General features: G+C 43.0%; 1 protein-coding gene across 2 annotated transcripts in view; it reads right to left on the bottom strand.

The window, feature by feature from the left end:
• Positions 1 to 10,458: 10,458 nt before the first annotated feature.
• The window catches only part of CLCN4 (chloride voltage-gated channel 4), a 61,587-nt gene continuing 45,870 nt past the window's right edge, over positions 10,459 to 26,175 (bottom strand). For both annotated transcript variants that reach the window (XM_045010015.1, XM_045010024.1), the window contains 4 exons: positions 24,257 to 24,443; positions 21,549 to 21,947; positions 13,569 to 13,785; positions 10,459 to 11,846 (listed from right to left, as the gene is read on the bottom strand). In XM_045010015.1, the coding sequence (XP_044865950.1) occupies positions 11,756 to 11,846; positions 13,569 to 13,785; positions 21,549 to 21,947; positions 24,257 to 24,443 (894 nt within the window). In that variant the 3' untranslated portion in view covers positions 10,459 to 11,755. The remainder of the gene's footprint in view (positions 11,847 to 13,568; positions 13,786 to 21,548; positions 21,948 to 24,256; positions 24,444 to 26,175) is intronic.

Genomic DNA, 26,175 nt, shown 5'->3' on the forward strand with positions numbered 1-26,175 from the left:
AGGCATCACCCTTATGTAGCCATGGGAGAGGCTAGGGCCATAGAGCATGAGCACCATGCCCGTGGATACTGCTAGACAAAGTTCCCTAGCTTTCGTATGCTGGGTGCACACACGCGCACACATACACATGCACCTGAGTAGAATATGCATCTGCACCTATAACTCGGAGAACAACAGTTACAGTAAAGGTAAGTAACCATCTTTGACTAGGGGAACAACGACCTTTTGTGTGGATTTTGATATGCTCTCAGCACAGCTACCAGAGCACCTCTCGAAAGCAAGAGAGGCGGGGAATGCCTAGTTTGTTAATCCTGCTGAAGTTTAGGTGTTACACAGGTGGTCAGCTTCTGGATAGGGTCAGGACTTAGGTGTCTGTGCACATGCTCAGCTGCTGAACTTCAGGTGCCTCAGAGACTTTTAAAGTGGAAACATAGGCCCCTAGAGAGGTTAGGTGCCTACAGACTTAGGCAGCAGCTGAGCAAGGGTTTTGTGAATCCCACCATCTCTGTGAACTGAATGCACTAATCAAGAAAATGTACTGGTTACATGAACAATCTCGCAGAAACCACCAGGAAGGAGGTTGCAGATTATTTTTTCCTCTTTTTGCCACTATGTTTTCACAGATGTGATGTGTGGATGAACAAGCCAAAGCCAACAGACATACTTTGCTCCTGCCAAATAGTCCAAACAATGCAGAATTTTTTTTCCTCCCCTCACAAAGATCTTTGACAAACCTCAGTCTTTAAAAATAAATAAATAAATAAAAATGACAAATATTGAGTGTATCTAAGGAAAATCACGGATACAATTTCAGAGTTAAAAAAAATAAAACAAAATCCCTTACAAATGTTAAAAGGGAAAAGAAAGTACAGGCATGACTTGCTGGCATTCTGAGGCTGGAGACTTTGTTATATTGGGTATTTGAATGCCACCTAGTGGGCCTATATAACTTATAGCCAGTGGAACAAATAAGTTAACTCATGCCCCCTAAATTGACACTATCGCATCCTACTGTGCCTGTGGCATTTTATATGCTGTGTCACAAGGAGTGCCACAGTACGTGCAATATTGTATACATAATGAGGTATATTCTGCATCCATAGCAAGCTCCATTAATGTTAATTGGAGTTACATGAGAAGAATGCACCCCAGTGTATTGCTAATAAGTCATTTGCTAACTCAGTACAAGCTAAGAATATTGCACTGATGTAAGTCCTATATGCTTAAATGCAGGAGGACATTGGCCAGGACACCCTTTCTGGTACTTGAATGCTCTTATGAGAACATAACAGAGAAAGATTAGACCTCTCTTTGAAGCTCACAGAATATCTAACTATGAGGTCAAACACTGGGCCTTCTTTGGGCTGCTGTAGAGAAATAAGAACAGATTAATGCTGGCTGCTCTGACAAGTTGTAGTTTGCCGTGCTTTATACAGCCAGAGCTGTACTAGCTGCAATAACAGATTTGGTTTCCATTGTAAGGCGGATTGTGGGAAAATAAACTGATGGCAATTCCTAGTACAGAGGCGTATATGGCAATTTAGTGATGCCTCACTAAGTCCATACTACTCCCCTGGTATGTCATACGGGGTACAGGATGAAACGGCGGGAAGGAGATGGCACTTGACCAATCAGAGCACCTGAGGACCTTTTAAAAGGTCAGTCTCCAAAGGGAGGATTTGCAGCCAAATATCACTGTTCCTCACCTTTTCCTCTTGGTACGTCATCCCATGAAGCTTCCGAAAATCTAAGGTAATAGAGAGAGGAATGGAGTCACTTGGTGAATGTCTGTGAGGGACTGGGGTGTGGGAGGGAGGCCAAGGATGATGTTAGGAAAGCAGTACATTGGGCTACGGGAGGCTGAAATTAGAGGAGAAGAGTAAAAGGGTTACAGAGGGATAATTACTACTTTGGTCCATCCTACCCTTTCCTATATAGTATTGCAGTGTTTCATTCATGGATGAGCAACTGGATATAGGAGGAGCACAGGGGCTAGGCTACCGCACTACCTTTCCCCTCATACCCCTCCCCCACACAATGCATTCCTTTGACATTTTCTCCCCCTTCACTTTCCCACATGATCTCCAGCCTTGGCCGTCTCTCTCTTTGGAACATATGATCAACCCACCATGCGGAGCGGGGGAGGGTTGGGATGCAGTAGAAATGGAGTTAGGCAGCTTGTGACCACTTATTTGGGCAGCAGCTGCCACTGCACAGGCCCCTGCATGTTAATTCTAATTCTTAATAAAAATAAGCACGTTCAGAATGATTGAGACCGCTTGTATTTTGATGAGTGTGCTAGAACAGCAGAGGAGCCTGGGAGGCAAGAGCCCTAAGGGCCATACCTGGATTTGTCACTGGCTTGCCGTCTTATTATAATTACCTGTATTATGGCGGCCCCCGCACAATGTCTGTGGTATCCATGAGATCTTAAAAATATGACATCACAGTCCCTAAACCCAGATTTTCAAGGTATTTAGGCACTTCAGGCTAGATTCCAAAAGAAACTGAGGATGATGACCACACCTCCCTCATCAATTTGAGCCTAATGGTTAGGGCATTTCCCCTGGGTTATGGGAGATTCCCCCAGTTCAAGGCCCCCTCTGCCTGGTGGTGGGAGGCAATGGGATTTAAACAGGGATCTGCCACCTCTCACATGTGTGCCTTATCCACTAGGCAATGGGCAATTATGATGTGGGGTTCCCTCATGCTCACCTGCTGAGGCTGTTCCACTGTGGCTAAATAACGAAAGGCTCATATTAGGTGTATGAGAGAGAGAAAGCATGAGAATGAGGCTAGAGCCTGGGGGTTAGAGCACTCACTTGTGAGGTGGCCAGGAGCCAGTCCCCCTGCTCCAATGACTTCTTTAATTATTTCTCCACAGTGTAACAGCTTAACAGGAGATTCAGCATATCCCATCACGCAATGTGGGGAGGAGGAAGAGATCTCAGTTAAAACCTTTAGCCCATTAAGGAATCCCTTGTCCGCATCAGGAAAAGCAGAGAATTAAATCACAGTCTCCCACAGCTATGGTGAGTGCTCTAACTATTGGGCTAGAAGTGAGGCTGCTGTTACTCCTTCCCCAGACACTGTGTGTGGCATTAGGCCTGCTTTGAGACAGGATCAGGCCCTGTAGGCGGGGGAATGCCTACCTTCACCTGATTTGAGGATCGTGCTACACTGAGCTATGAGAGAGGCAAGTAACATGAAGCATTGTGCACATGTCCAGCAGCAGAAACTTTAGGGAACTTTTATAACAGAAATTTAGGCAGTGTGGGGCCGCCCGGGTGGGGGGAAGGGCAAGTGGGGCAATTTGCCCCAGGCCCTGGGCCCCACAGGGGCCCCCACGAGAATATAGTATTCTATAGTATTGCAACTTTTTTTTATGGAAGGAGCCCCAAAAATGTCTTTGCTCCAGGCCCCCTGAATCCTCTGGGTAGCCCTGAGGCAGTGAGGGATTTTAGGCACCTCCAGAGCTGGCAGCAGCTGACAGGGGTTTTGACAATCTCAAACTCCCACTTAGAGCTAGGCGCCTAAGTGAGTCCTTCTGTGGATTTATACTCTAAAAATGCAAAATGAAGGGGGCGATGGGACAGTAGGAAAAGATACAATACACAAAACATGACCAGAGCAGTACCAAGCACAGGGTTGTTTTTTAGTTACAGAGGATAATATACAAGCTTTATTTCTGTTACAAAAGCTTGGATGGGTATTTCCACGAGGTACTCACGGTTGAAGTCAGGGAAAGGAAAAGCCTGTTGGTTTAAGGCAAGGGAATGGACAGAGGGAGAGGTAGTCAGGTGAGTGGGCTATTGCTGCAGTTCATGTGGAGGAAGTCGTTGTCCTGAACTGGCCCTTCTGAGTCTGGAAAGGGGGCACGTGACTGCTGTGACTTACCCGCTGGTGCCCTAAGACTCTGGGGACCGCTATAGTCCAACCCCTGAAAGCTCTTCCAGGCAGAGAAGAATGGGAGGCTTTTGGGCCTGGTGCCCTAGGCAGATTCCTCTGGGTTGGGAATGGAGGCATAGGCCAGGATTGTACGGCACTGACTTACTTCCCATGCCCTTGTAACTAGTGCTTTGTGGTGGCATTACTTAAAAGTTGATATGTGTCTAAACCATAACCCAGACCCTCAAATATGTGGGGCACTCAAAATCTGCAACCATGTCTCTCGACTTTGTGTCTTGGGTCCACCTCTAATTACAGTTTCACTTGAAGTGGGGGAAGGGGAGGGAGGGAGGGAGGGAGAGAGAGAGCAAATATAACTAAATGGCTGCTTAGCAGCTCCATTGTGTACTCCTGGGACAGAGAGACAAATCATGGATTAACATGACCAGGTCTGAGTCTGATGGGAGATGATGCAATATTCTGGCCAATAACAGCCAGTGTTTTCCCCTGCTATGACTATTTGAGCATTCAGTGCCAGAGAAGTGCCTTGAGATTCCCAAGGCTGCAGACCTTTTTAGCAAGCTGGATCTAAATGCCCTTAATAGTGGGGAATGATATAGAGGAGGCAAATTTAGCCTCTGCTTTTTTCAGTCTGCTCTCGTAATGGCTTCCGATAAATAGCGATGAACCTTGTGAGACACGGAGGGCTGTGAAGGTGGAACAGGTAGTCGTCCGGTTTTTATGCCACCTTTGCCACACACAGCCGTTCTATGCTTCAGTTTTCCTGTTTTTAACATAAGATTGATAGTACTTAGTATCCCTAGTGCTATATGTGAGTTCCTAGTACTATTGCATATCTGAAGCTTAATTCATTAGCATGCTCCTTCTGATGGAAGTCACTATGGAAGTGCAATGTATAAATTACCTGTGCTGTGTTAGCCTCCTCTTATTTTATAAGCATGACAAATGATCTAAAAATATACAAAAATGGGAAGTTTGTACTTGGTTTTCTAAAGCACAAGGCTTCATCACATAATCCAAGTAACATCCGGAAATGCCTTATCCAGTGACTGGAAAACTTTCTGTGCCTGACCTCAAAAATATGAAATTACAGCCACATTCAGCCAAAAGCCTTCATCCCCCTAATTATTTGGGATGGTCTCATTCCACGGTACAGTTACTCCAGTCAGTCCACTAATTTCTACAGTCTCTCTCAAAAAGAATTCCTTACCACTTAACAATCAGTTGATGCTAGTATCCTACAGTACTGCACTTCCGCACTTTGTTGACCCAATCCAGCCTACTAACTGTTTAGGGAAAGGACTCACTCTTGATGGAAATATGTTGTAGTTTCAGAAACAGCAGGAAAGGAAAATAACAGTGGCTATATTACCTGCCACTCCCCGCAAAAGAATTTCAGTTTTCCTTAGGGGAGCAATACGGGCAGGGCCGCCCAGAGGATTCCGGGGGCCCGGGGTCTTCGGCGGCGGGGGGCCCTTCCGTTCCGGGACCCGCCGCCAAAGTGCCCCGAAGACCCGCGGTGGAAGCCCCCCGCCGCTGAATTACTGCCGAAGCGGGACCCGCCGCCCGGTCTTCGGCGGTAATTCGGTGGCGGGGGTCCCCGCCGCGGGCCTTCGGGGCACTTCGGCGGCGGGTCCCGGAACAGAAGGGGCCCCCCGCCGCCGAAGACCGGGCTGCGCTTCGACGGCGGCGGGTCCCGCTTCTCCCCCCCCGCCCGGCCCCGGGTCCCGCTTCTCCCCCCGGCCCCGGCCCCGGCCCCTTACCGAGCGCGTCGCCGGCGGGGCCTGAGCTCCGTCCCGCTCAGAGCCGCGTGGTGAGGGGGCGGGGCTGGGAGCTCCATGCCGAGTGGAGGCAGCTGCCCCGCCCCCTCCCCACACCGCTCTGAGCGGGACGGGGCTCAGGCCCCGTTGGAGCTCCCAGCCCCGCCCCCTCACCACGCGGATCGGGGCGGGGCTCAGGGGCTCGGCCGGAGTCTCGGCGCTTGATGTGCCGAGGTTCCAGGAGAGGGGCGGAGGCGGGAGCCTCCGCTCTTCTCTTGGGGGCCCCTGCGGAGCCCGGGGCAAATTGCCCCCTTTGCCCCCCCCCCCCCCCCGGGCGGCCCTGAATACGGGACTCATTCTTAGGAAAGGAGGTAACCAGCATTGAACAGGTGACAGTCCTGTTGTGCTTTACATGCATTTGTGTGTAAATAAATGCATTTGACACAACAGAGCATTGTTCACCATATAAAGCAGTTGACTCTCCCTAGCCCATTAAGCAATCTGAGGAAAGTGAATTTGGTTGGTTTTTTTTTTCTCTCCTTACTGAATCTGTTTGGATTAAGAAAAGCTGTTTAATCACTAAAATATGTGTTCCATAACAAAGTCTGGATCGTACATAAGTTGTTCATCTCACTGTGCAAGCCAGGAACTGACTCCTCGGGCTTTTGGAAATCCCCACAAGATGCTGCGCGCTTATTGTTTCTTCTGCAGAATTATTTCTCTAATGAAATCTAATGTTGAAGAGATGCCAAAAACTGGCTATCCCCAATCTGCCTTCACATATGGCAGTGTCTTTCCATCCAGTTAACCACCGCTGGACTGGAAAGAATTGTAAAAGCATGAATTCTCTATTTTCTTTGTTCTTCGCTTTGTTCTTTGCCAGATCCTCTGCCTTGGCTAAACTGTACATTGTACAAGCTAGATTGGAGGAGGCAGGCAAAAATGATCAACAGCTGCAGCTCAGGCTACTGCCCCTGCACTGAAAGCTGCCTAACTTATGCTGGCTGCTAATGGTCCCAAGAGGCCAAAAGTAGAGCTAGCAATCAGTGCAATGTAAGAATGCTCAGGCACACCCCCTTTCCTTCAGCCAAATCACCTTCCCCTTGCTGTGCCAGCAGCAGGAAATGATGCAAGAACCTATAGCCCACCAGAGGCTCCTCATTACCTTAGAATGATTTTCCTTGGCCAGGATATCCTGCCTTTAAAACTGTGCTTGGATGGAACCTGCCCCAGCATGGGTAGAGCAGACCCGGGAAGATACCACCCCCAGCCTCTGTTTGGAGCTGAGCCAAGAAAACAGGGCAGGAGAGGGAAGTAGTGGTGTCTGGAGATTAAAGAAGAGGTTAAAGGGGGAACAAAAGGGAATGGGGCTGTGACCAGGCCATGTGGCAGCTGGCTGGTTTGGGCATTGAAGCAGGGCAGGCAAGGTTTATGGAAGGAGGAGAGAACCTGGCCCAGGGCTGGTGAAGCACAGATGTGAGAGGAGAGTACCAGATCTCACACACATACCTTGTGTATTACCTTTCAAGAAAGGCTCTTCTCGCACAAGTGGTGATTGACAGCTCCTGGCACTAAAACTGCCACCATACCTGGAGGTAGCTCCAAGGCTCTGTGATGGCCAGTTTCAGTTCATGGGTCCTGCTCCAATTTTCTATAGTCTCCTGCAGGCTTCTGCTATGATGATTCTTCTTCAGCTTATGGACACCAGTGTAAGCATGGGGAAGAGTCAGCAACACCATATGGGTTTACAGCAATCTATGGCCCAATTACAAAGTCTCCAGGGCCTTCGTTGTCTGCTTCTGAAATGCAACCATCTCTCAAAGGTGTTTAACAATACACAGCTCAGCGGCACAAAAAAGGAGGAGGAAATGAAGAATACTGTATCCAATGGAGACTGCAGGGAAACCTTTAGGCCAGGCACATAGCAATTAGTTTAACTGGAATATTGCCAAGATGTCCGGGTTAACACACTTACTTTCTGGAAAAGTGCCATGGCATTTTTAAAGCCTTTTGTGGTTAACCCCTTGATTTAGTGTCACATCAGCATAAAAACATAGTGAAATGTCTACCACTGTGTGGGACATTAACCAGGAAGGGCCCAATCCCACATTCTTTCTTCTCACTGAAAGCAATTCCCAGGCACAGAATTAATGGGAGCTCTTGCCTGAGTTACATGTGCAGAATTAAGTCTACCATTTTCATTCGCAGAGCTAGCTCCAATCCAAAAAAGTAATCATGAATCACGACCAAAAATTGAACTCACACAGGAATTTGAATTAGCAGCCTTAAACTAGCTTAAGGAAGACAGAAAACAGAACTTGCAGGAGAACAAAATTATCTTCTTTCTTTAATTTAAAAAATAAATAAATTAAGAGTTCATGTTATTAAGACAATGTACTGCAATGTTGCTCTCCAAATACAGTATAAGACTATTTGTCTGAAGTTCATTGTGTGGGGTTGACCAACTCAATATGTAACTTCAGCAATCACAAATGTGAATCAGAGATATCCCAACTCATCCAACAAGCTTGAGTGGTCATGTGCGGTGAAATCTAAAATCATACTGGTACGCATGATATAAATGCTTTTTCGCTTACTTAACAACATGTTCATCTTTGTGGCTAGAACTGTAAGTTTGTTTTATTTAAAAAGAGACTCCAACATTACTTTTTAATAAGGTGCAACATATAGACTGCTTTTTACAATTAAAAAACAAAGTAAAACAATACTCATTAGTATGCACTCATTCCAACACGGAATTAAATGGGATCTTCTACAATGCTTGAATGGTCTTGTTTTCTGCTTCACCAAAACAAAAAAAATTAGCAGTTACTATTACAGTGACACTCAAATAAGGGATGGGTGCATGTTAGCTTTGTCCTGTTCTTTAACAGAAGGCCTCCTGGTGCAGAACACTTCAAATACATGTCAGAAGCTGAGTCTAACTCAACACAGTCCCTGCATAACAAATGTGTAATACTGAACTTGCATCATTCATCAGCAAAGGTTTTATTCACCCATTTGGTTTGACATCAGCCTCAGTCCAATAGCTTGAAAGCAAGTATTGAACTGTAGTTGCATACATTGAGTTATATACTACAGTAACGTCCTCACTCTTAAATTAACCAAGTTCTGTGAAACCTTTTAGGTTCTGCAGAATTAATTAAATAATTAAGGCTGAGATCTATACTTCAGGGTTTGTCCAGTAACTTCTGAGATCAATGTTGACAAATGCAAAGTAATGTACATTGGAAAACATAATCCCAACTATACATATAAAATGATGGGGGTCTAAATTAGCTGTTACCAATCAAGACAGAGATTTTGGAGTCATTGTGAATAGTTCTCTGAAAACATCCACTCAATGTGCAGTGGCAGTCAAAAAATAAACAGAATGTTGGGAATCATTAAGAATGGGATAGATAATAAGACAGAAAATATCATATTGCTTCTATATAAATCCAGGGTACGCCCACATCTTGAATACTGTGTGCAGATGTGGTCACCCCATCTCAAAAAAGATATATTGAAATTGGAAAATATTCAGAAAAGGGCAACAAAAATGATTAGGGGTATGGAACGGCTTCCGTATGAGGAGAGATTAAGGAGACTGGGACTTTTCAGCTTGGAAAAGCAACAACTTACAGGAGATATGATTGAAGTCTATAAAATCATGAGTGGTGTGGAGAAAGTAAATAAGGAAGTGTTATTTACTCCTTCTCGTAACACAAGAACAAGGGGTCACCAAATGAAATTAATAAGCAGCAGGTTTAAAACAAACAAAAGGAAGTATTTTTTCACACAACGCACAGTCAGTCTGTGGAACTCCTTGCCAGAGGATGTTGGGAAGGCACATACTATAACAGGGTTCAAAAAAGAACTAGATAAGTTAATGGAGGACAGGTTCATCAATGGATATTAGCCAGGATGGGCAGGGATGGTGTCCCTAGCCTCTGTTTACCAGAAGCTGGGAATGGGCGACAGGGAATGGATCACTTGATGATTACCTGTTCTGTTCATTCCCTCAGGGGCACCTGAAATTGGCCACTGTGAGAAGACAGGATACTGGGCTAGATGGACCTTTGGTCTGTCCCAGTATGGCTCTTCTTATGCCTTTTGGGAATACTGTATGGACATAAAACACTGATACCATAAAGGGCTTGTACTATGGGCATTACATAAGGCATATTTTATAGCCATGGACTCTGAAATTCCAATGTGACTCTAAATATAGCCTCCTCTCTTCCAGAGCTAGATGGTGTAACTGATGACAGTATTTGGCCTTCTGCATTCAGACTATTGCAGTCTACGACAACTCAAAATATCTACATTCTGCATCCCACAGAGCACCAGAATAGGAAGGCTTTAGGACCAGGTTATCACAACATACTTGGAGTTGTTTCCTTTTAAACTTCACATTCTGGGGACATAAGTGACACAAGGTAACAACAACAATTGCTTTCTTGCACCCCTGTCCAAGCTTGGTACTATGGAGGGCTGCAGCATGAATCCTGTACATGGTACAAGCAGATTAAAGAGTGAGTAGCTCTGCTAGAAAATAAATATTTCAGCCATGCTATGGTAACCCACACACCTCCCGGGTGTGGTGCTCTGTCTCAGATTGTGGCACCGAGACCACTTAGAGATTAATGAGTCTGCCACAGTCTTAGCTATTAGCCATGTGGCTTTTAGCTCATGCACTAGAGGCTCATGCATTTACCTCTGGAGATCCCAGGTTCAATCCTGCCTGCTGGAGACCAAGGTCTGTTGGTGTTACAAGTGGGGACTTGTCTGGGATTTCAACTGGGAAGTCTCTGAAGCTCGGAACATGCTTCCTCAGCTAGGGGAAGTATGTAACCCACACACCTCCTGGGTGTGGTGCTCTGTCCCATCTAATGACACCAAGACCACGTACAGAGAGATTCATGAGTCTGCTCTACAGCCTTAGCTAAGGCCCAGGTGACTTTTGACTCATTCATTAAGCTCTAGAGGTCCCAGGCTCAATCCTGTCTGCCACTGACTGGGGTCTGTCAGTGTTACACTATATTAATTTAAGCGATTTCTTAGCAAGTGCAAACAATTGCCAGTGGAGGAATAAGGAATAAACTGGAGCAGGGCAGAAATCACTGCAGAGCTTCATTTGTCTGTTTCTTCTATTTACATGGAGGGAGATTGGTGCCTACCTCCCATTGACTTTCAGTGAGAGTTGGGCACCTAATTGTCCTTTGTGCCTTTGAAAATCTCCCCCGTGAGCTTTTTACACTTTTTCCATAGTCATAGCAAACTACATCATACTAAATATTACAGTATCAATTTGCCAATTTTTGCATAGAGAAATAATGAATCCTTACAAATCAGTCTCTGCATTTTAAAAATAACAGAGGAGAGCTGATTGAGAAAACTGCTAAACTGAGTAAAACTGAATGGCTTAAAGCAGGAAACAAAGGACAGGCAGTTTAAAGTGAACAGAAGTGTATTCCACAGCTTGAGTTCCACTCCAGTCTCAATGAACTTTTACCAAAATAAATGAAGATGACAAACTTCTCCATAAATAGGATGGGTTTTTTCCATGAAAATATTTTAGTATAATTCAGTAGCAAATAAATAACCATGACACCAGTAACAAATAAATCAACATGAATCATACATGCTTGGTTCTCTAGTTTAGAACACAAAGGTTTACAGCTGTTACTAACTTATTTATAAATATCTGCTAGTCTTCGCACCTGTCTAATAAGTTAGTGTGAACGTTGGTGTGTTCTCCAGTACTCCTGGCTCCTTGTCTTCAAACCATATCACTTAAACCTGTACCACTTCAAACCATATCACACATACCAGCAGAGCTATTAGGAAACTCATTGAAGAAATATAGCCTGATGTTTGCAGCTATAGAGAGCGTCTAACCTGACTACCTGATTAAATAAGTCTCATCCTGCATCCAATCCTCGCTGTTATAGCTTAGTTCTGGGCCACTCCTCATACACTCTATTTTTCTCTTTAAACAAAACAAAATACTGTATGCAGCCTTTGTGTTGATCTAGGAGAGATTCCTTCAAGGTTATTTCTTCCATTCTTCTGTTACCAGTCTAGTTAAACATGATAGATTCAGGGTCCTGGTTTGCCATTTGAGCCATATGTCTTAACACATCCTTTTTAGTTATGATGCCCAGCAGCCTTCTAGAAGAGAAGAAAAAAGGAAAGATGAATCATCTTATATCTCATCTATTTTTTCTGTTCTGCTGTAGGGTCCTTTTATGAGAGCTCCCATGTGCAGCTGTGGATCTCAGTTTCCAAAATAATGATTAAAAACAAAGCAAAACAAAAAACTATTCTCACCTAATGATAACCACAAAGACAATAAAACCCATGTCCATTATAAAAATGAAGTGCTCCGGTTCTCTTTACCTCCTTTTGTGGAGAATCTATTCCACTCGGTGTTCAAGTGAGAACTGTAATTAATGCAATTTTGAGAAAATAATATAATTCTATCAGAATAAAATTCACTCTTGAGCAGAGGGCCACCTGCACAAGATCTAGGCAACACAAAACCACTTAACCCATCTAATCAGGGGCTAAGTGGGGGGCCTCTGACTTGTCCTGGCATTCAGCACAAGGGTGAATTTCAGCTTGTGTGTTCTTTTTAAAAATTCTGATGCCCTTATTTTCATGACATAGTGCCTTACTCCCACTGACTTTAATGGAACTAAACAAGAAGTGACCATCCAACAGGAGTGAGAGTTTTGGAATCTGCCCCTTATTAAGCTATAACTAGCAATGCAAGTGCTGGTTGTGAGACGTTTTTAATATCCAATATCTCACAACTCCTCAGGGGCCAGAATACCTCCCGATGCTACAAAGCATTCCTTTCCAACTCTTGAAAATAGTTAGATACTGGACTTTGGAACCCCATCATTCTTAGCACCAGCTGCCTTTCAATTCAGTTGTAAAATAATATTTGTGGCTGATGCTTCAAGAACTGCTAGAGGTAGAAACCAAAACCAAAAGGTTCCAAGCCCGAGTCCCTAATAGTAGGCACCTAAATCCATATTCTAAATCAGAGGCCTTATTTCCACAGTTGTTCAGCACCCAGAACTGAAAATGACTGTGGATACTCAGCACCTGTGGAAAGCAAGTAGGTTTTATTTAGGTGCCAAAACTTTAGGCATCCAAATTCATCAGGAATTGGGCCACTAAAGCCCAGGCTAGACTGTCTCTCCAAAAGGTTTTAAAACCAGTTTGAGCTGTTAGGAAAATTTCCCCAGTGCAGACAAAACTGTTGTTTCACACTTTTCATTCAGTTTCTGTTCCTGATCATTTTTTGTCATCTGTCACTCATGAAGTTTTAACTCACTTTCCCTTGCTGCCAGACAAAACTGAGCAGATTTATTTTCCTCAGTTGTCATCCACATCATGCTTTTCATGAGCACTTCAGCCTGGCTGGAAGACTAGGGACAAGCAAACCCTTTGCACACAGTGATACTTTGCCAACTCTGCATTTGCACTTGCTTAAAAACAAAATATATTGGGACATCAGCCTGATAGTGTCTGTATTTTATTGTCCCTTATCTTAGATATGGCACCTAAATTACAATACACTACAGAGAAGGGAACATGGTCTGAGCGTGAGCTCAATGGCAGCCAGTACATCTTTGCTTCTAATTCTAGCTCTGCCACTGATTTTTTTCTGTTGCCTTGGGCAGCCACTTGACCTGTCTACCTTAGTTTTAGAGAAAATAATAATACTTACCCAGCTGACTTTATAGGCTGTTGAGAGTTAGTTACTGCTTAGAAATTCCTTTGAATAGCAAAAGTGCTATATTTATTACAGCTACAGCAAAGCTGGTGTGGCACTTTCCTTCCCTTTAAGTACTTAATCTCGGTTCATCTATATATACCTACCCACTGCGTGTGACAAGACATTGTCTGAGTCCAAGTTTCCGAAAGATGTCTACCACAGTCTCCATTGGCGTGTGGTCAGTTACTGTGAAAGGGCTCAAATTGAGAATGCGCCGTAGCTTCAATGGGTGAGGGCTGTTGGCTGGGAGCTCTGGTGGATCTTCAGTGAAATACATGATAGAATTGCTCACCACCCCATCCTGACGCTGTCTTGCGTTCTCTGGAGGACAAAGAGATCAGGCACATGGCAGACCAAACTCATGTACATCCCTACTTGGAACTGAACGGTTACATTTGCTTTTAATATCAGAACATGGGATTACAGAGCAAATCACTCGCATTTCACAGGGTCACCACAGTAATTCAAAGAATCCTATCCCAAATCAAATATAAAAACAGTTCCTGTCCCTTTTATTTTGCTTAGCATATCTTTACTATTTCTTGTGTTGGGATGTTCATTGTCATCATTCTCCTTAAATTCAAATGTTTTATACTATTGGTGTTAGCAGGTAACAGAATGCAGTCACTGTATGAAATTCACCCAGGGTGTCAAGGTATGGAAGACCTCCCAAGATGATGGAAATGTGGATCTTCTGCTGTACATGTGCACCTGGATTTGGACATTGTGACTTCTACACCACCATAGAGGGGCAGTCTGTGGGCATGGTTACTCGGTCTGTACACTGATCCCATTCAGGGTGTGTGTAAGAGACACAGCCATTATTCCAGGATTGCTGAACCACCCCATGCCTTGCCCACAGGTTGGGGGGCAGATTCTGTCTCCTGGACCTCTGGATACTTCCTCATATAAAACTTGTTTACCTAGGCTTCATGTTGGAAGGAACCGTGGTTGTCTTTAAGGAAAAGGAGCAATAGTGAGGGGAAAGTGCTGAGCTAAATGAATTTGATCACCTCCATGTTCTCAACTGTGCACATTTGCCCATGTTCCAAATCAAAACCTCTCACTGATCAAGCTGTGAAGTGAAGTTTACTCCTGGCTTTTATGACTATTATTACAAGCCTGTCACTTAACATCTACCCCTAGCCATTTGCTTTACAGTTATTGTTCAAGTGGAAATGGCTGGTTTTCTTTGCACTTTTCTCTTCACCAGCTGTTTGTTTGTACTCTGCAGTGTTTGGTGCTAACAACAGATGAAGTGAAATCTCAAGAATGATGATAGAGACACCTACCTTCTCCCTAATATAAACACATCTTTTTTTTTTTTTAAAGAAATCATAGCTGATTCTAACCATTTTCCTTTTTGATTGATTCAGGTTGCTTCTGTTCCTGAGAGGCATAGGAAATTGGAGACAGTCAGTGAAAATATATATATTCTTGGAGCTCATTTCCATCAATCAAAGTGCAGAAACCTGCTCTGTGACTTGTAATGTGCAGACAGTAATGATTTCCAACACATTCCTGCTGCATTATTTTTCTCTTAAAGATCATTTTGTTGTAATATCACTGGAATCAGAACAGCTCCATTTCACACCTAATATTACGGTGTCATGTGACTTTCAACCTTCTCACCCCATATATTACACATACCCCTGCAATTTACAGGAATGATACTAATCTTGTCTTTTCTTGTCTTGATTTACACATCTGACTTTCAAAAGTGAATGTGCCTGCACAGGTCTTTGATATATTAAACTATGAGTTTACATCATCTAGCTGAAGGTGGTTCATTTAGTCTGACCCAGGTCAAGAAATGTTCCTCACATAAAGAACCATGAATAAATCAGCTAGTTATTTTCACTCCTTTATCTACACAGGAAGCAACAGACAATGACAGTTTGGTAACTATTTTTCCAAAAGTTCTACTCCCCCCCAAATGACAATGACACTGGACAACACTGGTAAGTCCATGCCATTATTTTACTCCTGGAAGTAAAATGTGTGTCTCTAGAGACAATGCTTTTGCAAATGATACATTAACATTGGTCTAAATTCAGTAGTACCATAAATAGGGTGAAATTTATACATAGGGTATAAACAGGTTGGGAAGTTATAGACGTGATAAAATATAGTAATTGCACAGATATATTTCAGTCAGTGAGTGTGCAAAACTTAGTCCAAGGAGCAAAGCAGCCCCAAAGGAAGGGTGACTATATTTGCTGACTCCACTGAACCAGAGTAATCCACAGAAGACAGCTCCTGTCAGATTTAAAGGTGAATTAGTCTCTGCAGATATGGAAATGGCCTCTCGGATCCAAGTTACCCATATGAGCTTCAAATCCCAGCTTCTCTAACCTAAGTAGCTCTTAGATCCCATACTGAGGATTTCTCTGTAGTGGAAAAGTGCATAGAGTTGGCCAACATAAGAACATAAGAGCGGCCGTACCGAGTCAGACCAAAGGTCCATCTAGCCCAGTATCTGTCTACTGACAGTGGCCAATGCCAGCTGCCCCAGAGGGAGTGAACCTAACAGGCAATGATCAAGTGATCTCTCTCCTACCATTCATCTCCATCCTCTGACAAACAGAGGCTAGGGACACCATTCCTTACCCATCCTGGCTAATAGCCATTTATGGACTTAACCAGCATGAATTTATCCAGTTCTCTTTTAAACACTGTTATAGTCCTAGCCTTCACAACCTCCTCAGGTAAGGAGTTCCACAAGTTGACTGTGCGCTGCATGAAGAAGAACGTCCTTTTATTTGTTTTAAACCTGCTGCCTATTAATTTCATTTGGTGACCCCTAGTTCTTGTGTTATGGGAACAAGTAAATAACTTTTCCTTATCCACTTTCTCAACATCACTCATGATTTTATATACCTCTATCATATCCCCCCTTAGTCTCCTCTTTTCTAAGCTGAAGAGTCCTAGCCTCTTTAATCTTTCCTCATATAGGACACTCTCCAAACCCCTAATCATTTTAGTTGCCCTTTTCTGAACCTTTTCTAGTGCTAGAATATCTTTTTTGAGGTGAGGAGACCACATCTGTACACAGTATTCAAGATATGGGCGTACCATGGATTTATATAAGGGCATGTTAGTTATCTTGTTTGAACTAATATGGCATTCACATTGTTTGCTCTGGTCCACAAGAATGGTTTAAAAACGTATTGGCTAGTCATGGCTAGTCACAGGTAATGCAAAATCAATGTGATTACACCATTTTTTATTAAAAGTGTGCATTTGTCTCCTCAGCTAGACAGACCTCCATTTGCCTCTCTATCTTTTGCTACCAGAAGAGAAGCACTATTTCTTCAGGGTCTAGTTACTCTGGAGAAATGCGTCTGTGACGTTGCACTCTATATGATTTTATGAAAATATGCTAATGAGTGTGACTATAATGTAACTGGAATATACTTCATGCAAATGGTCTCTTGTAAGGTATCATTAAAAGCTTATAATCTACTGAGTGTGGTCATCCTATTTGTATAAATGTATCACTCTTGTATCTGAAACTAGAAATATAAAATATAACTCTGAGGTCCTATTGTAGTTATGCAAAGTGTGGGCCATTAATGGTGGTTTGGAATCTTGATGGCTCCCATCAACCAGGACAACTGATTGTGGATGGCTCTGTTTGCTTGTAGGCCTTCCTCTGCCATCAGAATTCTCACTTGGAGGCTCAGTTCTCTCCCCAGCCTTATTCCCATGCAGCCTAGCAGAATTAGTAAGACATCACACGCTCAAATGCCAACAGTATGCACATGACATACAGCTCTATCTCTCCTTCATGCTGTCATTAAGTTAGCTCAGTACATGGCTGAGATCAGTTCATGGACAAAGAACATCTGGTTGAAGTTACATCTGAGGAAGACGGAGGTTATGTTGGTTGGCAACGGAGTTTGCAGCCCCAGTGAAGTCTCCTGTGGTTGACAAAACACACCCACAATTGGTTAAGCCAGTCTGTAGTTTAGGAGTGCTCTTGGACTCCTCACTGACATTAAGCTGTCACATAGTAGTATTCACAATTGCCTTCTACAGCTGGCTAGAAGACTCCATCCAATACTGCTGGCTGAAGACCTGGCCTCAGTAATATGTACTTTTGTTACTTCCAAATGGATTTCAGCAATGCAATATTCCTGGCATATAACCATAAGTCCTCAGTATAGAACACAGCAACACATCCCTTCAGTACCATGGGCCACCATGAACTCATCCAACCAGTCCTCTGCTCACTACAGTAAATTCCCATTGAATACTGGTTTGTGTTCACGATCTCTAGTCTTACCCTCAAAGTGCTCATGGGCCCAGCTTACTTAAAAAAAACAAACAAAAAAACCCCCCAATCTGTCTGTAGCTCCAGAACGTGAATCACCACCACAAACCTCACCACCTTCCCTTCCAAGTGCAAGGTGCAATTCTTCAGCCTTGCCTTCACTAATAGACAGACATGGCACAGCGTATATACATAAAAATATGGAAAAATAAAATAAAATTAATAAAAAATGTCAGAAAACATGCAATTTTTTCCCTGTCAGGAGGAAGAGATAAATAAGGAGAAAAGACACACATGATGCTAGTTATAGCCCTTCATGCCCCCCGGAAGGCTCTCCTATAGCATGGTGCAGGGCGTAAATAGAATAGAATCTTTTTGAGCTAGAAAATTTAAATCAGGATTTTGATTTATAAAAGACACACATTAAATCATGCAGAATCACCATGTACCATGAAAATTAACCAGCGAGACTGTTTATTGCAAAACTGGAGTAATATGAGATCAGAATCAGTCATATGGTTTCCAAACAGTTGCTGTTACTCCCCACTGCAGCCCCCTCTCTGCAGAAATGGTGGGAAGCAGTCATGGATCACCAACAGGTCCTGGATGTTTTAGGAGAGCTTATCTATGAAGAAATGTTCTTTGATTTTTAATTCTTGACTCTGCCCCAGGCCTATTAGAAGAGATTTTAATTAGAGCTCCCCAGAAACCACACATTTTTTTCCTGTGGAAAATTTGGATTTCACATAAACCATTTTCTGAGAGGAAAATATTTCAGTTGAAAAATGTGGACCAGCTTTAATTTTTAATTAACTCTGCCCTAATAATAAAAAGCTTAGAGACAGGATCACACATCCATGTGCCTCCCTGCGAACAAACCCGCCTTGTTGCCGATTAGCATCATCATCAAAAAGTATAATTCTCAGCTTTTTATACCCATTTCAGATGGTGTCTGATCTCTCTACATTTAAATTAACAGGCCTGATCCTTTCCTGTTTGCAGCTTTGCTGATCACTGACATTGGTGTGACATTAGTGCAGTGGGCCTGAAATCCAGCCTGACAACTCGCTGCACACTCACTGCATGACAACATATGATACAAGACAGACGAGGGTCAGGCCCAGTGTATCTAATTTGTATTTTCAAGTTCTCACAAGGGAATTTAGGGAGCTGGGGATGGGCAGCACCTTAAAACTAGTTAGAAAGAAAATGATATAAAACTGCAAACTCCGTACATTTTATAAAAACTACCAATTCTTGGTCTTTATATCTTTTGTCAACTCTCAAACACTGGTTTATTTTGCCCTTCTGATCCTGCCATATGTGTATCTTTTGTATCTGCCAGAGGAAGTGACAGCCTGGAGGTAAAACAAAGATTTAAAGGGACACTGTCACAATTGTTGGCTTAATTATCCTGTAAATGACTTAACAATTGTCTTGTATTGAAGTTATTACTTTGAGGATTCCTTCCTTGTGATTTTGTAGAGGGTAGGGAGGAGAAGGGATGCGGGGGGGAGGGGCTATTGAGTTGATGCTATTCAAAAAAGTAAATTCCCTTGAACTACTTGGTTGTCTTTTACAGTTAGATAAGCCAGGTGCCTTGTAGTCTGAGGTGTGTGCACTTCCCTATTTTTGATAATTGCAAAACTAGTCTGAATTCACAAATAGGGTTGCTAGGCATCTGGTTTTCAACTGGAATGCCCAGTAGAAAAGAGACCCTGGCAGCTCTGATTGGCACCACTGGCCGAGCTGTTAAAAGTCCAGTCAGTGGCACAGCGGGGGCCCGGGGCTAACGCGGGCTCCCTGCCTGTCCTAGCTCTGCGCTGCTCCCAGAAGTGGCCACTAGATCTTTGCAACACCTAGGTGCATGGGCGGCAGGGAGCCTCTGCGTGCTGTCCCCACCCCCAGTGCCAACTCCACAGCTCTCATTGGCCAGGAGCTGTGACCAATGGGAGCTGTGGGGGTGGTGCCTGTGGGCGCGAGGGCAGCACAGAGCCTCCCTGGCCACCCATGCGCCAAGGGACTGCAGGCCCCTGGCAGCCACTTCCTGGGAGCCGTGTTAAGTGCCGCTGGGACCCCGTACCTCCCACAGCCCAACCCCCTGCTCCAGCCCGGAGCTCTCTCCTGCACCCAAGACCCTCATCCCTGGCCTCATCCCAGAGCCCACACCCCCAGACAGAGCCTTCACCCCCCCCACACATCCCAACTCCCTTCCCTAGCCCGAAGCCCTCTCCTTCACCCCAAACCCTTCATCCCCAGCCCCACCCTAGAGCCTGCACTCCCAGCCAGAGTCTGAACCCCCTCCGACACTCCGAACCCCTGGGCTCCAGCCTGGAGTCTCCTCCTGCACCACAACCTCTCATTTCTGGCCCCACACAGAGTCTGCACCCCCAGCCCAGAGCCCATCCCTTCCCCCACAGCCTAGCCCCCTGCCCCAGCCCGGAGCCCTCTCCCGCACCCCAAACCCCTCATCCCCAGCCCCACCCCAGAGCCCACACCCCTAGCCATAGTTCTCACCCCCCCTCCCCAAGCCTGGTGAAAGTGAGTTGTGGGGTGGAGAGTGAGCGACAGAGGGAGGGGGATGTAGCGAGCGGTGGCAGGGCCTTGGAGAATGGGCAGGGGAAGGGTGGGGCCTCAGGGAAGGAGGCTTGTTTGGTTGTGTGTGATTAGTTGGCAATCCTATTCACAAGCCATTTAAACCACCCACCTCTCAGTCATGCAGTTAAAAACAAACATACCTGTAGCTTAAGGGAAGGCTTCAGTATGTATTATAGCTAGAAACTGGGCTCTAGAATTCTTCTCTCATCTGCTCCTTATCCATTAACTTTTGAGTCTATGGCACTCTGTTAAACCTACAATGATGAAGTGGATTCCAAAGTAGGCATAAAGAGTTTTTCCATCCCTTGTGCTTAACATATATAATATGACACCAATCATCAGTTTTGGAGGAAGGGAGATGGGAAATCAAATTATAGATGGACACCTGATGGGAACAGGTAATTTAGTTTTTAGGTCTAATTTTACTTAGGGGTAGATCCACAAAGGGACAAATTGAGAGGCAAGGCTCTGAGAAATTAGGTATTACAAATCTTCCCTTTGTAAAGGGATACTTTAGGTAGTAACCTTTTAAGTAGAGCAGCTTAAAATGTAAAGAGTACATGGTTTACAGAGCAATTTTTTCTTCTTGAAAAAGTCCCTGTAAGCAGGAAAGGCTGTCACCAAAATGGCTGTTATTTTCTACTTATAGATTTTATTTTCCAAAGAACTCAGGAGCTTCCCCTCCTCCACTCATCTGAAAATCATACCACTGATCTTTCAGGTCACCAAGATCTGCAAGATTTAAATGCTTGCAAATTAGAATAACTATGATGTGATAACAGAAACTAACACAGTGTGGCACCAGCACTTTGCACGTTTTTATGTAGTGGCTGGGGTTCATAGATATCTTTGGACTTTTACTGCTGAGAGTGACAAGAGGTTTGGTTGGAGGCTAGAGATGCTACTGACCATGGTCTGATTTGACTTTCACCAATTTGAAACTGGTTTAACTCCAACGGCTTCAACAGAGTTACTTCAGGTTTACCTCAGCATAACTGAGTGCAGAATTAAACCCCAGAGGTTGGCCTAAGGTATGTTGTAGTGGGGAGGTTGCTTGACTTGGTTCTTATAAAGAAGGGTAGAAACAGCCTTCCACATCCTTTGGAGTAAACATTCAGTTTTGTTCTTACTTACCTATTTGTACATGCTTCACAGTATCACTAATGCCCTTTACATTCCCATTAAAATCTATATTGTACTCTTTACTCACTTATTGCAAGAATCAGTTCCCGTCTCTGTGCAAAACCAATGAGACGCTCCGAGTCTTTGGAAACCACCACCGGAAAGCCATTGTAATCGGTCTCTTTGATTAACGTCTCCACATCTTCCACTGTCATACTATCCTGTGTCAGAACGGAGAGTGGAGGCTCACCACGCCTAGGCCTCATGACATCTGTTGCTAGTGTTCGGTGTGTGAACTCATCCTTAGCATCCAGAAATGGGTAACCATTCAAGTGGATGTGTGCCTCATAGATCCCTTCTTTCCCAAAGGCATCTGCAACCCACTTGCTGGTCACAGCTGCAGCCATTAGAGGTACAATATACTCCAAGCCTCCGGTTAACTCAAACATAATAACCACCAGGGAGACAGTCATTCTGGTAACTCCACCTGCCAAGAAAAAGATCATTAAGGTTCCCCCCTAAAAAAAAACAACAAAAATCTATAAATGTATCAACTCTTCTGGCTTTCTAGTATCTTATATTCATAAAGGCATGAAATTATTCAACCCCGGCACTGTGTGTCGTTCACTGAAAGTACAGGTTTCCATTTCATCTGCTGTAATTTTGAACAGAAAAGGTTACAGTGACATGCTCAATCCAAATTTATTAGCATGTGAAAAGCACATAATTACGGACTCTGGTACCTGCGTGCTTGGAGATTACCTTAATTCAATAATCTGGCACAACAGCAAAGCACACACATGTCTGAACTGTACTTGATACGTGCATACCAAAACTGGATTGGGGTCAATCTAAACTACTAGGCCTGTATTTCTGGGAAAATCAGTGCTAAAGTGCAGACATGTTTACTTTCATTATTGACTTCTTCATTTATATACAATTGATTCTATTGAAAGTTTAATTTGAAAACATATTTGATTAAGGATTACACTCAAAGAAAAAGAAGCATCAAGGGAACTGTATTAAACATAGCACGCTCCTCGATCAACCTCTGTAAATTGCTTATCATAATGTAAGCAGCTTCCATGAAATGTGTTTTTGTAGCTTGGTTGTGATGAGCCTCTGAATATAAATCAGTTCTAGTATCAACATTCTCCACTGTAGTTTCTGTGTGTCATTTTATAATTAATCTGTTTACTGCTGCAGTTTACATTACAGTATATAAAGGATCATACAATCACAGTATAACAATTGTATATGTTTCTCCAGGTAATGTCAGAAAGATCATTGTAATAATTTGATATTCTTAGATCTCCAAATACAGTGCCATTTTTTAGATTGGAGAGATAGGAAAATAGGTTATTAAAAGTTGTTTTTTATATAATGGCATGGGTAATGCTATGCAGTTACAATTATTACATAGATGTTTGTGGCTGTAAAAACAGAATATGATTGCCTGCTAATGGGTGCACAGTAAAGAACTTTTCTTTAATATAAAAGCAAAACATCTACACTGATAAATTCTGTTTTGGAATGCTAAATAAAAGAATAAAAAAGAACAAGTGATGCTGGTTTACTATTTCTGACATTAGGTTCCTACCATGACTGGTGTCACAAATGATCCTACTTATCTGCCAGTGCTCCTCTGGACGCAGCTTTCATTGGAAGCCTACTGAATTAAACTAAGGCCTGGTCTACACTTAAAATTTGCTGGCATAGCTATGAACATGGGGTGTGAAAAATCATACCCTAACTGACATATCCAGGCCAGCAAAAGCCTGAGTGCTAGACGCAGTTATACTGGCACAGGAGTCCTTTTGCCAGAACAGCTTATTTTGTTCGGAGTGCTTGTATGAGCTATATTGGCAAAAGCACTCTTTTGCTTGTACAAGATTAATCAACACAAGAAAGTTTCGTTGTAGACAAGGCCTCTATGATATATGTCCATTACTTGCATAGTCCAAATACCAAGCAGCAGTGGAAATTATGTAAGATACAGGTCAAGTAAAAAATGAAAGAAGAAATAACATGCTTGGAATTGATGTTTTCACATTTCCTTTCTATGTACAACTTGGCATTTGATGTATGAGATTTAGTTTATATCACTGGCCTTGCTTTAACAATTAGTATTTAGGACTGAATGGCAGTCCAATTGAAGTTAATAGCAAAATTCATACTGAATTCAAAGGAACCAGGCTTTGAACCTATAATCAGGGATGAAAGACTGAATATAGCCTGTGTGATTGGTAATGGGATACAGACCTTTCACTTCCAGATCAATTATTTCAATTTGGGCAAAATTTGTAGTGACCAAAGCTGGCTTTCCTTGGCTCAATAGTGGAATATTTTAAATCAGTGGGTAATTACAGTGGAAATCACAGCCATCACAAATGAGCAAGCCTCTTGGGAGAGTTTTCCTGCTCTTTATAAAAAAGAAAACATGTTCTTTTTACAACTCTCTCCCCACTCACCCCCATATTGTTTGCAATTGACATCCTTTTTGGCAGATTCAATAGAGAGGACTAAGTGTAACTGGGCAGAGACAACTAACTACCCCCTCTCCTCTAGACCACGTTTAAAGTACACTGAAGGCGCAATGTAAGGAAGAGTTCAGTGCTACTGCCTGTGCTGTGCCTGATTGTATAATTTGTTTCCAGGATTGTCAGAGTGGCAAACTTGCATGCTTCCATGAGCATGAAATTCTCTTAACAATTTAAAAAACCCACAGTACATCTGGAAAACATCTTGTAGCGCACACGCACACACACACAAATTAAAGACCGCCACTTACTGTACCTAGACATGCTGCAGCTCCCACCATAGCATAAAGTCCTGGCGTGACACAATCCGCTCCTGGTCTACACCAGTTCCTGAAGATGATCCAGTCATGATGATGGTAGGCCAGCTGCTCTACTCCAATTCCAACCATTCTACCAGCCATGGCTCCCACAGCCATGCTGGGAATAAAGAGGCCTGAAGGGATCTCAAATGAAATACAGATAAGTGATAGTTTTGACCAAAAGGTCTCAGCTATGCATGTAATACATATAGTAATAGAATACCAACATCCCTTATCGGAGCAAGTACCAGACCCCACAACTCTCCGGAAATCTTAATGGATCTTCTCCTTGGTCTGAGATGGTCCTCTGCAATGACTGGAATTATACAGGTACTTAAAAAGTAATATATAATTTAAATACATGCTTATCTATTTGACCTAACCCTAGTTCCTGAATTCACACCAACTTTATTTCTCAGTATTGGTATGAGCAATCTTCTTTTTTGAATTCAAAATTTGCACATTGCATAGTTTTAATTTCTCCTTTTCTGAAGGCGTAGTTTTTGTGTGTCTCATAAGTTCGAAAAGTATAGGCTTAACTGTAAATAGCATCTAGAAATGAACCTCTAGCATATGGGATACTTTAAAACTTTATTACTGCTGTTCACCTTTATTTACTTTATTAAATATCAGTGTAATTTAGATTGGATTTCAAATTAAATGTCAAACAGCATACAAATTAAAATGAGGAATCTGATGCTCATAGATGAAATGAGGTAGCTCGTTTCTTCATCTGAATTTGCTACACATCTTCCAGGAAGCATTATGAATCATTGCCTTGCTGTCTGAGGTACAGTCCAGTCACAAGCCACTAAGCAATACTACAGAAAAGAAGAAATGAGAGAACAAATCGCTCTAGGTTGGCTAAGTCACTTTTCTGTAAAATATCGAGCATGTCTTTCAGGTAGGTGAGAGATTTATTGGTGGGGAAGAAATTGTTTGGCAGCCAATTATAAATTCTGCAGGGTTTTTAAAATTGTTTAATTCTGAAAATGAAGTTAGAGCTGGAGAAAAGTGCTAAAGCCTGGAGGCTGAAATCCTCTCTCTGCCCAAAGGAAAGGTTTGGCACTGGTAGCAGCAGTGCTAGTTTCCCCAGTATTCTCATTCCTGTTCAGGTACAACCTTCTCTAGAGAGCGTTAAGCCTCTTTGCCTGTTCTCTCCTTGGGTTCTCTGCTGACACTGCCAATTGATGCTGGTGGTTTTTACTGTGTGGGCATCTGTCCACTAAAGAACTGTACTGAGAACTTTTAGCTACTGAACAGCCATAATGATAACTTTGTGCCAGTATCAACCTCAACCACATCTGAACTTGAGACTTCAACAGTGAAAGACGTCACCATCCTATTTCAAATCCTCCTCCAGTTCTATCAAATTATATTAAATCCACAGGAGTCTAAGAACACTTAACTTGGACTCTGTTTGTTCCTACAACTCTGGAAATCTACTAAAATTGAGAGATAATGTTAATATTTTAATCATTAAATGGCTTTTTATTATTAACAATATCCCCAGTGTAAGAAAACCCATGTTTCTTCACTTAGATTATCCTATTATTATTTTCAAAGTCAACTACAGAGTGAAACCTAATAAAACAAACTAAATGAGTTAAACCTAGTAAGAGTAGTACCATAAGGAGAACCCCAAGTTTGAGCATCACATGGAAAAAATACTAGACCTTTTAGGCTATGGATCCTCAGTTCAAACTTATTTTGCAAGATAGACTTTAATGGTTTTAGCTTAGCATATGGCACTGATACCATATTAAAGTGGGTGGCTCAGCAGAACTTGATTCATTCTGCTATGGACAGGTCCTAAATTAGACATTGAGAAAATAGCAGTTGGTTAGGTTAGCAAAATAATCACACTGTTGGGTTT

Source organism: Mauremys mutica, chromosome 1 (genome assembly GCF_020497125.1).
Source record: "Mauremys mutica isolate MM-2020 ecotype Southern chromosome 1, ASM2049712v1, whole genome shotgun sequence".
Lineage (NCBI taxonomy): Eukaryota > Metazoa > Chordata > Testudines > Geoemydidae > Mauremys > Mauremys mutica.